Source organism: Pipistrellus hanaki, assembly GCF_964339955.1.
Source record: "Pipistrellus hanaki genome assembly, chromosome: 8".
Classification (NCBI taxonomy): Eukaryota; Metazoa; Chordata; class Mammalia; order Chiroptera; family Vespertilionidae; genus Pipistrellus; species Pipistrellus hanaki.
Window position 1 is genome coordinate 72,390,685 of NC_140510.1, and position 17,965 is coordinate 72,408,649.

General features: G+C 46.3%; 1 protein-coding gene across 2 annotated transcripts in view; it reads right to left on the reverse strand.

Annotated features, from left to right (window-relative positions):
• SATB2 (SATB homeobox 2) overlaps positions 1 to 17,965 on the reverse strand; it is a 207,282-nt gene that overhangs the window by 85,924 nt on the left and 103,393 nt on the right. For both annotated transcript variants that reach the window (XM_084893187.1, XM_084893186.1), the window contains 2 exons: positions 9,738 to 9,864; positions 7,855 to 7,978 (listed from right to left, as the gene is read on the reverse strand). In XM_084893187.1, the coding sequence (XP_084749313.1) occupies positions 7,855 to 7,978; positions 9,738 to 9,864 (251 nt within the window). The remainder of the gene's footprint in view (positions 1 to 7,854; positions 7,979 to 9,737; positions 9,865 to 17,965) is intronic.

Here is a 17,965-nt window from a genome sequence, read left to right on the forward strand (position 1 = left end):
TGTGATAGGACATGTGTATGTCTTATAAATCGGTTTTATTGCTGCAAATTCTGTCTAAAAACAAATGGACATAAACAATTCACGTTATCTGAAGGTTTTCTATTCCACCCTGGGCTCATCTTTCTCTAAATCAGGGGCCCCAGATACAAAGCAGCTGAGTGAAACTTTAGGCCGTCTCATGGCATTGCTACAGAGTGGCTGCGCTTAAAAGGAGGGCGGTACACCCAGGTGATGGCACGTTCTTCGCCAGGAGGATCCAATGCCAGCAGCAGGCCTGCAGGACAGACTTCTGGAAACAACGCCCTCTGCGAGCCCACCTTCCACTGGGTGTGCAGCCCTGGTGGGGGAGGGGCCTTAATTCAATTCCCAGAAACCCCTGTTTCTGCAGAGCAGATGGCCATCCTCCCCTGGTTGCTGATCTCTAAGTGACAGCTCTGCTCTCCAAGGGGAAATAACGAGCAGGACTCTCAGTCTCAGGATCTGAGCACAGCCCTCGGAGCACCAAGGGCCAGGAGCGCCTGAGTGTGTTGCAGAACTTTCGGCCTCGCCCGCCGCCCTGGAGGACCCCTGGGACCCGGAGGGGGGTCTGCTGTGTGTACGATTAACAAAGGGGGTAGGAGTCTATCCTAGCTGGGCCGGTGTCCTCTGGCTGAGCTGCTCTCTCTGTCCCGGTCTGAGATACCCGGACCTGGGATGAAGTGACTGTGTCTGTTTCAATTTTCTCTTCCTCCCTCCTGTCTACCACAGAGCTGATGCGGGATGGCTGAGTCACTGGGATATAACAGATGAAAAGGGGCAGCGATGGAATTTTAAAATGCCAAAGTGAAATGTCATAATAACGAACGATTTAACGTGAAGGCCGCCTCGTAGCAGAGGCACCCGCCACTCTGCTGGCTGTGGACGGTCCTCTCTGGAGGCTGTCTGCAGGGATGCTATCCCCACCCCCAAAGGCTACCCAGCCACGCAGAAGTCGGTGCTAAGCCTTCTGCTGCAAAGGGAGGTAACATCCAGAGCAAAGCAGGGCTCAGAGGGCCAGCGCCAGTCTCCCAGAAAACGCCTTTCAGATGGCTGCTCCCTTTCCAGCTGCAACTGCAAGACTGAGGCGGAGAGGAGCTCAGGCCCTGCCCGGACCTCACCTCCTCCGCCCTAAGATAGACCACAACCCCGATCACCCAGCCCCAAACCATCCACATGTCCACATGTCCCCGCCTCCATGCTCTGCCTTTGCTCCACAGGCACCTTCCCTGACTCAGCCCAACGCCAGTGTGGACCCAGATGGCGAGGAGATGGACACCCGGGTTTCTATGGCTCTGTCACCAGGACCTACGCTGGAAGCACATTCATTCTCAATCAAAAAGGAGGTGGCTACCGAGACTCAACCAGATCTGCTCTCTTCCCCAGAGTACGATACATGGGTTTTCATTTTCACTGATCACAGAACAAAAAATAAACAGGGTGGCCGAAATCGGTTTGGCTCAGTGGTAGAGCGTCGGTCTGTGGACTGAAAGGTCCCGGGTTCGATTCCGGTCGGGGGCATGTACGTTGGTTGCGGGCACATCCCCGTTGGGGGGTGTGCAGGAGGCGGCTGGTCGATGTTTCTCTCTCATTGACGTTTCTGGCTCTCTATCTCTCTCCCTTCCACTCTGTAAAAAATCAATAAAATATATTTAAAAAATAAAAAATAAACAGGGTGAAGCTGTGAACTGAGCAAAGGAACTATGAGTGGTAAAAAAAAAAAAAAGAGAGAGAGAGAGAGAGAGAGAGAGAGAGAGAGAGAGAGAGAGAGAGAGCGCTTCCTAGCTAATGGGAATATTTAGTCGCTGGAAAGATCTCTTCCAATTTGTGGCAAATTTTATTCCTACTAATTCTCTACAGGTCTTTACACATAGTTGCCACTCAGAGACGTTTTACTGATATAAGTTTGTATAATTCCCTGGAGAGCTTTCAAGACAAAAGAGGTACATTCTGGGGATGTTTTAGATACAAGGACACGTTATGCCTTATTCTGTTTCAAACATGAACATGCCCTAACCCTACATTACACTGTTACATTCTCATAGCCCAGGTCTGAATTACTAGTTCTCACTAAAATATTCTGGACACATACTACAAGGTCAACTTGATGTTAATGTCAACTTTTAAAAAAATAATCAAAACTTAACTCCTTATAAACAACACTGCAGGGGGCTGACGCAGACACTGCACATGCGGCCTCTACAAGGAAGCCTGCTCTCTGAGGGCCCGGCCCTGGAACCTGGGTTTGCGCATCTCACCATTCTCCAGCCACGTGTCTTAAACACGTAATGTCCCTGAAACCGGGGCGCATCTCACCGTCAGCAGCATGTTAGACCTGATGAGATGCAGTTGCTGCAGAATGGAATGAGTAATGATTAAAATCTCTCCCACCTACTACCCTGCCAAAAAGATCTAATTTCCATTTACTGCTTTTTCAGAGACGTATATAATTCTGCAGTTTGCGTTGCTCTTTTATGTTTCCCAGTCGTTCTCAGAGCAACCACAGAACTTTTAGGATCCCCACTCCTTCCCGATCAATGAACAGGATCTCTTCCAATCCGGAATGCAACCAAACCCTGAGTGTCTGTGTCCACATAACGCAATGCTGATACAAGTCAAAAAGATAAGTGTGACGTTCTGTGTTGGCTAAACCAAGGGCTGTGCTTTAGGGAGGGTTATATTAAAGCGACTTGGCATATACTGAGCTCATTTCTTCTTCTTTTTTTAAATATATTTTTATTGATTTCAGAGAGAAAGGGAAATGGAGACAGAGAGAGAAACATCAATGATGGGACAGAATCATTGATTGGGTGCCTCCTGCACATCCCACAAGCCAAGCATGAGCCCGTGACCAGAATCGAACCTGGGACCCTTCAGTCCGCAGGCCAATGCTCTTCCCACTGAGCCAAACTGGCTGGGGCTGAGCTCATTGTGGTGCATGGTGCAGGTGAAAAGAAAGAATGGGGAGGACACACGTACAATGGGAAGTCAAGGCAGCCCCTTCAGACACTTGGTCACAGACATAAACATCACATGGACACTGATCCACCACAGCTATTTTATGGGAAAATATTATGTGTTAAAATAAGTAGGAAGGCTTAACATGTCCTGCCAACTACAGAAATGTTCTGGATGTTCCAGACCTCTTTGTAATTAATCGTGAGACTGTGAATGGGGCATATAATCGAAGTGTCCTCATTTGAAGTCACTCTGACACATCATTTTCCACTAGTATTTGCAAGTTTTGGGTTTTTGTTTTTATTTTATTTTTTTAATAAAAGGAGGTATTTGAGAATTCGAAATATACCAGAATTAGCTACTCCAAAGTTTACTAGCTCATTTGAATTTGCACTATGCCAAATTGCAAAAGCATATAATAATACCGCTAATAGTACTTATAAGAGCTAAGTAGATGGCCTTATCTAAAAAGAAATTCTGTTGTAGGTTCCTCAGACAAATGTTAACCACATCCGTGTGCTTTTTCACTAGCCGGAGAACAGATGTCACCTGTGCTTAGAACTAAGGTTCTAATTTTCAAATTGAGGGCATGAAGCTCAGAATGTAGCATCTTCTCCGAAATCAAAAAGCAATGGGAGCCCCACAAAGAGACACCACTACCAGGCCCCACTGTATCATGGGTCTCTTAAAAAGGGAAGCTAAGCAATGAAAGGAAGGACGGATTCCACATCACCTCCATCTGCCAGCACACACTCAACACTGGACACTGAAATCAATTCTTCAGACAAAGCAAGAAACAAGGTGTTAGAACGTAAAACAACGGTGTGACTCAGGCCCCTTCTGTGAGCGGATTCAGTTTAGAGTGAGAGAAAACTAGAGAATCAAACTTAAAAGGAAAAGTAAAACAATAGCCATGCACTAAGATGATCTGTACAAGACACTTAGAAAGATCTGAGTATCCCCTCTCCCTTCCCCAAAAGAGGAAGATACTAGAATCATCTATTCTTCACTGTCTTCCCCTTGGCTCGATAAGATTTGTGTGAACAGGAACATTATAATAAGAGTAGCCAATCTGCAGACACATAATACAGTTGCTCTAAAAAAGAACATTTTAAAAGCAAAGTGGATGGTTAGACATTTGGCCAGGGCAAATGCCCTGTTTAGCAAGAAGAGTGTCAGAATAAGGGAGAAGCCAGCATCTCCGGCCTCTTTGCCCATGCTTAACATGGAGGATAAAGCATGATGCAGGCAATGAATAATACATGCATTCATTGCTCATTTTCGGCTTCTTCATGCTGCTCTGTGATATGCTAAATAACATACTGAACACCTATAATAATAAAAGTATAATATGCTAATTAGACTGGACAGCCGAATGACCTTCTGGACATCATTCCGGAAGAAGCCACAGCGGTGGGAGGTGAAGGTAGAGGCAGTTAGGGGTGATCAGGCAAGCAGGCGAGCAGTTAAGAGCCATTAAGCAGGCAGGCGAATGGTTGGGGCAATTAGGCAGGCAGGTGAGTAGTTAGGAACTAGTGGTCCCAGATTGCGAGAGGGATGTCCGAGGGGTCCCAGATTGCGAGAGGGTGTAGGCCAGGCTGAGGGCCCCCCTCCCCCAATCCACGAATTTTATGCACCAGGCCTCTAGTGAGATTATAAGGATACTTCAATGAAGTACGGTAAAGAAAAAAAAAAACCTGATGTGGAGGAATTACTTGGTCATGAAAAATTCATTTGATGTCATTTGGCAGCCTCCCACCATGGCTTCCCAGCCCTTTCTGAGCTATGCCATCCGAATGGAAAACTGTTACCATCCACACTGAAAGAACCACTTCCTCTGGGCTTTGGGGTGTAAGAAACCTCCATGTGAGAGCTTCCCTCCAAAGAAATACCCATGGAGAGGCTTGCTTATCGGATGGCAGCCCCTCCTCAGGGGACCTGGGGTGTGGACACCTGCCTCGGATGGGTGTAAGGATTGGGGAAGATGATGCGTGGAAGAGTGCTAACACAAGATGCGGGGGTCAATGGACGTCGGCTCTCTCCCCTCCATTCAATCACTTTACATGGCCACCTCAATCACCCACTCAGGAGTTCTTTCCAGCTGTCAGAGCCTCTGTCAACATGAGTTCATGAGGTTGGTCCTCAAACTAAAACAGCTTTGCATGAAAATAACAACTGAAAGCTGGTTACCTCAAGACAAGGTGCATCCTCACTTCATACACAATTTGAGATTCAATGAAACAGACAATTGGCAACTGGTTCGCACAAGACTGGCCCAGCAGTTATGACCTGCTCGTCTGCAGATGAGACACGATCCACTGATTTTCTTCTCCTGACCCAACTGGCTGCCTGACTTCACCACCCGATTATGTTGGCATATGGCACATTTAAGTTAGTCCTTTCATGATCCCCAAATGGACCATGCTTGCTAGGGGTAACAGAAATAATTATCTTATAGCCTATTTCTAAAGAAGACCAGCAATGCTATTCCACCATCACACTGGAAATCCAGTCACGTGTCCGCAGCTCAGTGACTTCAGTCAGTCATTTTGTTCCACAAATACTTGACAGTAAAACCTCTACTAGGGATATGGGACAGAGCTTTGAAAACATATCTACATGCTTGAAATAAGCCAACACAAAAGGACGATTATTCTATGATCTTACTTTGATGAGGTGCCAAAACAAGCACATTCACGAAAGAGGGGTACAAGGGACTGTGGAGGAGAGGGGATGGGAATTATAACTTCATGGACACAGGCTTTCTCTTTGGGATGATGGAAAGTGTGGCAATAGATGAGGGGAATGGTGGCACTACACCGTGAATGTAATTAATGACACCGAATTGTAAACTTAAAAATGGTGTAAAAGATAAACTTCGTGTTATATGTATTTTACCACCAAAAATATATATATAACTCAAAGCATATCTAGAGTCACAGAGAGAATGGTTAGGTGGGGCTTTTTTTTCCCGATGCATTTCTACCTGGCGAATTCACTATGAAATCCCTACAAATGTACATGATGCAAAGACCACCTCTCTCTCTCTCTCTCTACTAGACAGGGGAAGAGCTCAATAAATAAAATAAAGATGGATCTGGCATGGTTGACTCATTCCATTCACCAACCTGTTTACCTGCCTACTACTCCGATGCATGCCTCCCTGGTATTTTGGGAGCAAAAGCATGAACAGTATGATTTGTCTCAGAGGGTCTAAATACTAAAGTACACCCCAAGACACACACAAAAACTGTCCACACCAACAATACGATGTCTCCATCCTAACAGCTGGTACTGTTCTGAGAACATCTTGGCACACCAGGTCATGGGCCAAATCCCACATTTATGGAATTTATCTCCCTCCCTCCTCACTCCATGACTTAGAACTACCATGTTTCCCCGAAAATAAGACAACCTCCGAAAATAAGACCTACTTACAGGTTTCCTTCTGAGTGAAATATAAGGCACCCCCCGAAAATGAGGCCCCCCTACGCTCTGTCTCAGAATGCTATTGCTCAAATGAGAGATTTGGTCCACTGATTCTGAAAGAAATGGAGTCACAAGAATTTCACCAGGAAATTCAGGAATTGGATTGTTATGATGATGTTCCAGATGATGACATGATTGTCATTGAATAAATGAGTAAATTCTTGATACTGTAGGATTCACAGTTTGTCTGGTTTGTGTTGACAACTACCGTACTACCGTACCGTATACAGGTAATAAATTTCCTTTATTTTCATTTAACAATAAATGTGTACTGTATTCTTCTTCATGGAAGAATAAGACATCCCATGAAAATAAGACCTAGAGCATCTTTGGGAGCAAAAATTAATATAAGACACTGTCTTATTTTCCGGGAAACAGGGTACTTCTATCCTGGTTTTTCTTACAAAGAAACAGGCTCATAAAGGTGATGTCACAGAGGCTGTAAGCCAAGACAGGAATCCAGATTCTTGTGCCTCCAGAAGGCATACTCTTAACCACCAGCTCCCTGCGTCTCCCCAAGACGCCATCATCTGAGAACACAGCTCCGGTTTCACGGTTCCCATCACCTTCCCGTGAACTTCACAGGCAGGTAAGTAACCTACTGTCTTACATTAAGTGTAACAACTCACACCAGGAAGTGGATTCCCAGGAGTGGCTTTAACTAGTGTCAACTTGCGTTCCTGTCACCGCGGTTCTAAGCCACTGCCTCTGGCCATCAACATGTTATCTCATCGTTCCACAGAGCGGAGCCTTGCCCATGGACACAAATGGACAAGCAGCCCTTTTCCCTGCTGCTTCTCCTCTTGATCCTCTCAGTCTCTTGTTCTGATCTATGACCAGGTCACTAAAAATGCAGTATCACTTTTTCTCCCATTGCACTTTCACCTGGCTAAGTCACTACAAAATCCTGACAAATGTGTATAGTTTGACCACCTCTCTCTTCTAGACAATAAATAAATATGAACAAATAAAGGTGGTTCGGGCATGGCTAACTCATTCCACTGAGCAGGCGATGCAGTGATTTGAGACCTGTGCTCTGGCAGGTGACACTCAGCCTGTCACTTCACCAGCCGAGCAAGCTTAGGCGGGTAGAGGGCTTCTCCCTGGGTTTCTCAACCTATAAAATGGAGACACTGCTACCTATCTTCTAGAATACAAATGGATAGATAGATTGTAAAAGTCAAAGGTTTTAAAACACTCCCATTGCATCAAAGCTTTCAGTAACTGCTATCTTCTATGCCACACAAAAAAGCACCAAATCTCCATAGCTTTCCACCCAAAATGCAGTATGACTCTAGAAATAAAACACAGCTGTGGGAGCAGGTGTGCCCTCCTGCAGGATGGCCCCCCACAGCGTTCCCCATTCCCCCCGGGATCCCCCGGAATACTAACCTGGGAGAGAGGGCATTCTTTGGCTAGTGTGCTCTGGTTCATCTCTTTGAGCAGTTCCTTTAAGGCATTGCGGACGGTGGCATGGTTCCACTGCTCCGCGGGCAGGTCTTCCAACTTCGAGCAACTGGAAAACACAGCAAGAAGGAACAGGCAAACCTTAATGAAGGGCCTGGCTGCAGAGATATGGGTCCCCTCCGGCCCCAGGCAGCACTAGAAAAACTGCTAAGGCCCTGGCCAGTGTGGTTCAGTGGTTGAGCGTCGACCTACGACTTAGAACTATTTCTATCCTGGTTTTACTTACAAAGAAACAGGCTCATAAAGGTGAGATCACAGAGGCTGTAAGCAAAGACATGAATCCAAATCCCTCTGCCTCCAGAAGGCAAGCTCTTAACCCCCAGGCTCATGGTTCGATCCCTGGTCAGGGCACATGCCCGGGGTGCAGGCTGGATCCTCAGTAGGCGTGCAAATCAATGATTCTCTCTCATCGTCGATGTCTCTATGTCTCTCTCCCTCTCCCTTCCTCTTTAAAATAATATATATATATATATATATATATATATATATATATATATATATATATATTTAAAAAGTAAAACTGCTAAAGAACGCAACTGGGTGTGGGCCCCACATAGGAAAGGGGAGCAGAAAACTGCTTCTCTGGGGCCTGACAGGGACCAGCCATTGCACACATCAGCCTGGGAAAAAGAGTCCCTTCAGATATGAAAAATTGCTAATGTTTAAAATATTTCCACTAAAACCAGTTTGGCTCGGTGGATAGAGCATCGGCCTGCGGACTGAAGGGTCCCAGGTTCGATTGTGGTCAAAGGCACGTGCCTTGGTTGTGGGCACATCCCCAGTGGGGAGTGTGCAGGAGGCAGCTGATCGATGTTTCTCTCTCATCGATGTTTCTAGCTCTCTATCTCTCTCCTTTCCTCTCTGTGAAAAATCAATAAAATATATTTCTTTAAAAAAAAAAGTAAGATTTCCCTAATCTTCTGAAGGAAGTAGTGAGGCAGCCAATCAATGATTCTCTCTCATCAGTGATATTTCTATCTCTCTCTCCCTCTCCCTTCCTCTCTGAAAATGTATTTGGACCATTTGACTTTTCAATGGAATGACTGGGCCTTCCGAAGGCTAAATGTCCAGCAATGCTCATCAGACTTGAAGTTCAAAGGCTGAACCTTCACTCCCATACCACAATGCAGAGATGCGGCTTTCCTCACCGAACAGGGCATCTAAGGGAAGACACCAAAGCATCCGTGCATCTGTCAGAGCACAAATTCCCCAAAAGCCTTCACACTACAGGACGCTGCTGAAATCACGTGACTCACAGGCATGCCCATGAGCAGGCTCTGCAGAGCGCCTCTGGGGCCTTTGACAGAGGCACCATTGGTTCTGGATGCTGCATGAGGAGGTGAGGGGGGTGCGGTGCAGAGAGACAGAAACCATTCCCTGAATCTCTGTGGCTCAGAGAGAAGAGGGGAAGAGGCGCCCAGTGCCGGTGTCTTTTGAACAAGTCTCTCCCACGGGCAGAAGCTCATCCCTCGGTACGCACACTGAGACCTCGGGGTGTTTCATCTCCAACCCCACGCGCTGAGCGTTCACCGGGAGGACCCAGGAGTGCAGGGCGGTGGGAAGGATCCCTGATGGGCCGCAGATCTGTAATGATTTGTCAGAGTCCCTTCCCCCGGTTGCCACTCCACTGCTTCTGAAAACAAACCCTCACCCGGCTGGAATGTGGACCATAAAGATGCCTGGGGAAGCCTCTCCTTGTCTGCTCTCTCCCTGCCCCCCCCCCACCCCCCACCCCACTAGCGCAGAGGGACGCGCTGGGCTCGGTGACTCCGTGACGGCCGGGACACAGGGCAGACGTGCAGACCCACCTCTGCAGCTGGATCTTCAGCGTCACGACGTGATAGACATCCTGCAGCATGTCGGCCACCGTGGCGTCGGGGGCATCGGTCACGTAGCTGAGGGGCAGCGGGTTCCACCGCCCCAGCTTGATTATTCCTGCGCAGGGAAGAAAAACACCATAAACACCGATCTGCCATTTATTAAACCCGCCTCTGTTTGCTCACGGTTAAGAAGGTCACTCCCCAGTCAACAGGCAGGGCCCCGCCGGGAGAAATTTTATAACCCAGGGCCATAACCCGTTTCGTGCTGGCCCACAGGGGAGGGAGCTGACTCTACGGGGAGGAGGAGAAAGGGATGCGGTTCAATCACGGACACTCGGTTTATTTCATGTTTTCCGGTTTCTTAAATTACTTAGCAAACCATAAGGACACTTCCTTCCCCCAAAGTCTCGATTCACACTCTAACTTAAGACGGATGCTAAATATACCAGACTGCTGATTTCATAGACCAGAAAGGGAAGGAAAAAAAGCAAGCAAGCCTTAAGTAAATAGGAGATCTGGTTTGGAATTGGACAGGCGAATGCCTGCGTGTGGGCTCGGCACAGGCACCGTCACATCCTGGTCGTGGTGTGAGCCCCGGGTGAGGGGTGCTCAGAGCTGACGGAGCAGCTCGAGGTCATGTCCAGAGGGCACTGCACCGGGCAGAGGGGCTGTTCGCCAACAGCACAGGGACTGATCACAGATAGAAGACAGCAGACATGCCTTCAACATCCTTCTTTTTTAATTCCTCAACTCTTTTTATTTTATTTTTTTATTATTTTAAAAATAATTTTTATTGGTTTCAGAGAGGAAGGGAGAAGGAGAGAGAGAAACATCACTGATGAGAGAGAATCACTGATCAGCTGCCTCCTGCACACCCCCTACTAGGGATCAAGCCTGCAACCCAGACATGTGCCCTGACCGGAAATGGAACTGTGACCTCCTGGTTTGTAATGGACACTCAACCCCTGAGCCACACATTACATTAAAGAGGAAAAGTAAAGAGAAACCCATTTCACAAACACAGAGCAAAGAAAATTTTATTTGTGTGCTATGAAAAATCAAATGGTCCCAGGCCATTAGAAATTCTCTCTCTCTCTCTCTCTCTCTCTCTCTCTCTCTCTCTCTCTCTCTCTTGGCATGTACAATATTAGTGATAGAAGTAACACAGCAATACAGGTAAGTCCAACTACACTGTTCTTCCAAAAAATACTTATTTTTTATCATCAGAGAGAGAGGACACCTACATACTCAGGTGAATGTTCAAACGCTTCACAAAATGACGCTTTGTCGCCATGGGGTGAAATCCCAATCATAGGACGTGAACTGCCTGGTCAGGCCACGTCCTGTCCAAGAGGAAGTAAACGAGTGCGCAATGCTTGACATCATGCTTGAAAACAGGGGGTAAACAGAACAAAAATATTAAAATGATGCACTGTTTCAGTATTAAGATTGAACAATCTGGTGCTGAATATGCTGCAGTATAAATAGTGCCTGGACTCAGTTCCAATAAAGGAACACAGCTCTCATTCATGGTACCGTATGTCTCCAGAGCTGGCTCCTCCAGTCATGTCCCACTTGCCAAGAAAAGCTGTTTTCTTGTGGGGATCGTTGTGCTGACATTCCCTCTCATGACAATGAGAAGCGCGCAGCACGCAGGAGCCACGAAATGCACATCCCGGCCGCCGGACAGCCACCACTGGGGGGGCAGGGGCTGCCTCCTCGCAGCCTCTACTCCTCCTGACACGTGGGAATACTAGGAAGATCCCGTGTCACCTGTCCAACCTATTTCCTTTTAAAAGAGAATCACTCCACGGTGTCAAATTCCTTTAAGAGTCATGATCACTTGAGTATAAATTGGCCATGTTCTAAAGACATGACGTTTTAGCCGAAACCAGTTTGGCTCAGTGGATAGAGCGTCAGCCTGTGGACTCAAGGGTCCCAGGTTCAATTCCAGTCAAGGGCATGTGCCTAGGTTGCGGGCACATCCCCAATGGGGAGTGTGCAGGAGGCAGCTGATCAATGTTTCTCTCTCATCGATGTCTCTAACTCTCTATCCCTCTCTCTTCCTCTCTGTAAAAAATCAATAAGAAAAAGAAAAAGAATAAAGACATGATATTTTATCGTCAGATGTGCAAGGGGGGTGAAAACGCAGCTGGCCACCGGGCACGATAAAAGGCAAGCAGAAGAAGCTGACTGTGTGGGTCATTTCGGGGACCACGGATGCACAGATAATACGAGGCGAATGAATCTTGCAGAGTTCAATGTACACCCCCAGAAGAGATGCGTCTATGCTGTTGGGTGTGTCCTTGTCCACTCCTTTCTACTGGATAGGGTTCCACTGTCAGAGTAAACCACGCCCAGCCGGCTGCCTCAGTGGTTGAGCATTGACCTATGAACCAGGAGGTCATGGTCCATTCCCGGTCAGGGCACATGCCCGGGGTTGCGGACTAAATCCCCAGAGTGGGGCAAGCAGGAGACAGCCAATCCATGGTTCTCTCTCACCATAGATATTTCTATCCCTTTCTCTCTCTCTCTCTTTCTCTCTCTCCCTTCCTCTATGAAATCAATAAAAATAGATATTTTAAAAAAAGAATAAACCACAATGCAGCCAGAAACAACATACTATTTCTGTATGATTTCATTCACATAAAATGCAAAACAGGCAAGACTAATCTAAGAAAGAGCTCAACCTCAGAAAGTGGTTGGCTGGATGGCAGGGGCAATTGACTGGGAAGGTACAGAAGAGAATTCTCTTGTTTGGGTTGGCGGTTGCCAGGGTATAAAAGTTGTCAAATTTCATAAAGTCCAACAATATGCATACATTTCTTTGTATGTAAATTATACGTCAAAAAAAAAAAAAAGGTGGAGGAGGAGGGAATGATAGACAAATCACTCTGCTGAAAATAGTAGCCTCGTGTAGGTAAATTCTCTCCCCGCCTTGGGAGCCAGAAGGAGACTTGTTTGGGCTGGAATTAGACACACACAGGTGTCCCCACCACACGCAGTGCCTCTGCCGCCAGCAGCTGCCTCAGGTTGGTCTGCCTCAGACGGGAGCTGCTGACGGAAGAGCTATTTTCGGGCGACGGGGAGTGGCGTGTGCACCCCACTCACTACCTCCCCAGGCCTGGGAGCCTGTCCTGTGCTCAACTGTGTGCCCGGCTCTGCAGGGGCAGGCCTGCTAGGACAGCGTGCCCATAAGGCTGTTCCCCCGCCGGTGCGAGGCACTCGGACCCATGCAACCCCCTGGAATACATCCCCTAGATACAGTCTTCCTTCTCTGATATAAAACAGGCAAAAATGTTATTTGGACGAGGAGACAAGTATTAATCGAGGAAATCAAATTGGGATTTTATATAAGCCCAGTCCCCCTCTGTGATTTACAATAATGAGGCCTTTTACAGGCACAGGACCAGATAAAAAAGGGGGGAGGGAATGAACACGTATAAATATCCTTGAGTCAATGTTTTTCTTAAATACATGGACTATCTTCTTTTTAAGAAGCAGGAAAACTTCTTAACAGATGCATCTCTTCCAGGGTTGTCCATTGAACTCTGCAGGACAAGTTCAATCATCAAATTGGGAAGCAGGATAGCACTGTGGTCAGCAAACTGTGGCTTGAGAGCCATATGCGGCTCTTTGGCCCCTTGAGGGTGGCTCTTTCACAAAATACCACGGCCTGGGCGAGTCTATTTTGAAGAAGTGGCATTAGAAAAAGTTTAAGTTTAAAAAATGTGGCTCTCCAAAGAAATTTCCATCGTTGTCCTGTTGCTATTTGGCTCTGTGGGCTAATGAGTTTGCCGACCACTGGGATAGCACAATGACTAGGATCACAAGCTGCCAAGTCAATTTGCCTCCGTTCACATCCGGGCTCCCCCACCTACTAACTGTGCAGACTCAGCAAGTTACCTCCATGCCTCAACCTTCTCACCTGTAAAATGGAACAATAAAAGTACGGACCTCTAATGCAGAATAAACGGAAAGCCTTTAGCACAGAGCCGGGATGTGATTCATCTCCACAATTGTGTACAGTCATTATTGAGACAGTTTTAATGCTTCTTAGAAAGAAGATAGAGTCCATTTATTTTAAAAACTATTGACTCAAGGGTATTTTTACGTCTTCCTTACCTTTCCCTCTTCAATCTGACCATGTGCCTGTAAAAGGCCTCATTATTAAATCACAGAGGCGGACTGGACATCCATCCTCCCACCCTCTTCATCACCTCCACCCTTACTCCTTAAGGTCCCCTTCCCTTTCACTGAGTAGATTCAGATCTCCCCCCTCTAGCAATAGCACTTCCACACTCGCTTCCCCTTCAGGGCTGCTCCCGCAAAAGTACTGAGTGCACCTCCAACTTATCCATCAGACCTTCGCTCCAAGGAATCTAGTTTCAGCCCTTTCATGGGGAAATGGGCGATCTGAAGGAACAAAGCCCAGATTCCCTTGGATTACCACAAGCTTGCTCTCCTCAGTCTCCTCTACATCACAGCGGCTCACGTGTGAGGCACATCGGGAGAGAAGATGGGGAGAGAGGTGGGTCTAGGTCTGCAAGGCCGTGAATGCCCGGCTCAGCAGCACGCTGCATGGGTCAGAGGTCAGGAACAGAGCCTGGAGTCAGAGGTGTGTGCAGGTCCCACCTGGTCTGCTCTGAACAGGCTGTTCATCTCACTGAGTCTCAGTTCCCTCATCTGTAAAATGGGACCATAACATCTACCCCCTCAAGGCTGCCAGGAGGCTTTACATGAGCGTTAGGATTTAGGACTGGGGCTGGCACACACCAAGTGCTCAGTCAACGTCAGGGGAAATGGATCCCTGAAAGTCTGGGGTTGGGGTGTAATTTAGGAAAAGGAACCCATCCTGGGATGCAGATGGACTGAAAGAGGGACGCACTCTGAGGGAAGAGAGAAAGCGCTGCAGTAAAACAGACAGGTGTGCTAATGACAGCCTCTCCCTGGCTCTCTCCAAGGAGGGAGACCAAGCCCAGCAAATGCTACCCCACTGGCGGAGGAGGGAGCAGAACGGGTCCCCTGGAGATACTGGCTCCCAGCCTTGGAAAAATCCCAATAAAAACGGCGTCACTATAAACATACAGATACATGTCCAGTGCTCACACTCTATGAGTAGGCTTTGAAACCCCAATCTGGAAAATGAGAAAAATGAATTATGATTAAGTTAAATTGTATTATGTTCACATAGATGTACACATACACACATACCACACCCTGAGCCCCGCCAGGCACTCAGGGGATGCTCAGTAGATGCCAATTCCTGTTTCTCCTCGGAATTACATCTCACACCCTCATTCTGTCTGGAGTATTGATCCCCAATATTCACTGCTTGATATCAAACACATTCTTCCAATTCTGCCCCGAGGCTAATTCTAACCCTGACCCACCCAGCCTCAAGTAATCCTTTCCCTACACGGCTGCACAATAAATATTCTCGGTTGGTCTGGGTATCTTATAAGAGATTAACTTTGTCACACTATCCCCTTGTGTTGTACAGTTGGCAAAGTGGTTTATTTTAATCCACTAGTTCATTCTCATGAGATGAGCAGAGGGTTGGAATTCTAACTGGAAGCCGGCGGAAGGTCACAGAAGAGCCACTTTTCAAGGACACCAGTGGGGTATAGTCAGGGTGAGACCCTGGGCCTCATCTGACAAGTTTCCTAGCTACAGGGCCAACTACACCCTGCTTCCCACTCCGCCCACACACCAATGGCCAGGCACAGGATGGGCGTCCACGTGCAGTGCCCATCCACCTCCACCGCCACCTACCGGGCGGGGTCTTGACGTTGGAGGTTAAGCCAAGCAGATGAGACCAAAGAGGAAGGAAGGGGTGGGCCCAGAAAAGCCAGCTAGACCTGGAGCTTCTCTGGAAAACACTGTCTCCCACCACAGTGCCATTTCAGAAATAAACATTGTTTCCAACATCACCCTTCCTATTTCTAAGGAATTTATCATCTGCAAACATTGAGAAAAGGCCTGATGACTACAGATGCAGTTTCAAGGTCTCTGAATCACACACCATGGGCCTTTATTTTGGGGCTGAAATTCATACAAATGCTAACATGATTGAATGGAGCTCTGCATAAATAAAGTTGTTTACACCCAGACAAATCTGTTCACTACAATACAGAGGACCCATCCACGCTTTGTGCAGAGCCTTTAGACCAAATAACAAAACGCAATTGTAGGTAAATTTCCCATTAGTGCCACAGAATTAGGTTGGGAACGGAGGTGATCTTTGTCTAAAATTAAAAAGATGCAATAACGGAAACCAGTTTTCACTCTCCCAATGCAGTAATCTGTCACAGTCACAGAGCTGACATTTCATAAAAAGAAATATCAAGTTGTGTGTGTGCTCCTGTTTTTGTTATATTTCTTTTAGTGTATAATCTAAGAGAAATCAAATACTCTTCTCAGTAGATGCATCATTCATTATTACTATTATTTACCTCAAATTATGCAAAAACGAGTGATGAGAATACACATTATAGTTCATCAATGTTTAGCTTTTTAGGAAGTTAACGACTTCTGAGAATGACATAAAACTAACATGTCTAATGCAACATAATCAATAGGGCATCAGAAGGGTTTGCATTAAGCAGTCATCATTCCTTCATTCATTCAACACGTTTTTATTTTGTGTCTCCAGCACAGATTGAAAAGATGAAGAGATAACCCAGTAACATGCTCTCCCTATACCACTGAGTAGTTTATTATTGCAAAACACATAGCTAAGTGAAACCACTCCTAAAATAAATCAAAATGATAGATTTCATCCCCTGTACTTCTAATGTGAGAAACATGTACTGCATGAAGGCCTGCATCCGATAGCTCGTGAAATGCACAGAACTAACTCTCACCGTGCGCAGCGGCATATAGATAGACACTGATAAAACAGGTATCTATTGGGTGTATTGTGGAATGAAATCCACCAATCAAATTGTGAGACAGACATAGGAACCCGCCAAGAGATCAGCAGTATTCTGATCATGCAATTCATTGAAAAATATTCTTTTATCCCAGGTATGTTTTAACATGAATTTTCAAAGCAAAGCGAAAACTCAGTCTGGGGGGAAAAAATGAGACATTTGCTTTAATATCCAAAGGCTTGGGGTTCTATACCTCATTACTTCCTGGAAAAGATTTCAACAAAGGAGTATCAATAAAAAATAAATTAAAAAAGCCAGCCTCCGAGTAACTCAGCCTGGGGCTTCTGGCTCCTGGTGACGAGGCCCCTTGTAAGAACAGAAGAACTGACATCGATTGCAACTGTTCACCCTCCTCAGTGTGGCCGTGGCCGTGGCCCTATGTGGCAACATATTCTCTTCTGTTGTTCAGCCATGCTTTGTTAAAGAAATGAAAAACTGTCTGTCCTATAACATCATGCCATAGGATTATTCATCCACAAGTCAGTTCATGGAAAACCCCTACCCGGCAGCATGCAATAATTCAGCTTATTTCTAACCTGTGACCGACTGTGGTGTATCAGCAAATTGTAGCAGCACAGAGTCATCAATGGTACTGTTAAACCTGTGGTGGGAAAGACTTTCCGATGAGAAAAGAGGAAAAAATGCCTGACAAAAGTGTTTCTTGAAGTGTACCCATTTCCCTTTCTCATGCACAGCTCAGCTCAGTCGGACACAACTTTCCACAGCTCTTCTTCACCTTCCTTCCGCTCTGATTTTAAAGTCTATGCTTCACGTGGCTTGCATTGGGGTGAAAGTACATGGAAAATAAAATAGCGTTCTTCAGGCATTTTACATTATTCCAGGGCCATTATCACTTCCACAAGTTAATGAGACCTCACAGCACTCTTGTCTGGGAACCTGCAATACACTTAATCTTGTGTTTATAACCATACAAAAGAAAACCACCGGGCACAAATAAATAATTCAATGATTCCAAATAAATGCCAAGGCTATGTTGTTAGATAAATTATCTAAAAATCAGCATACACACCCAGGATGTGCTATTTCCCAACTCCAACTGCTCCCCTACCTGCATCAAAGTGGGTATTATTGACTAACACAAACAAGGTAGTTTTTGACTCTTTAAGAACCCTAACTTTTATCTTAAATCATATCTGTACCTCTCAGGGAAAATTATCCTCAGGAACATTATTAGTAGTAAAACACTGAAATATGAAGTTAGAGAGCTTTCTGAATAAACTCTGGAGATAGCCCTTTCGGTCTGGCTCAGTGAGCATCGAT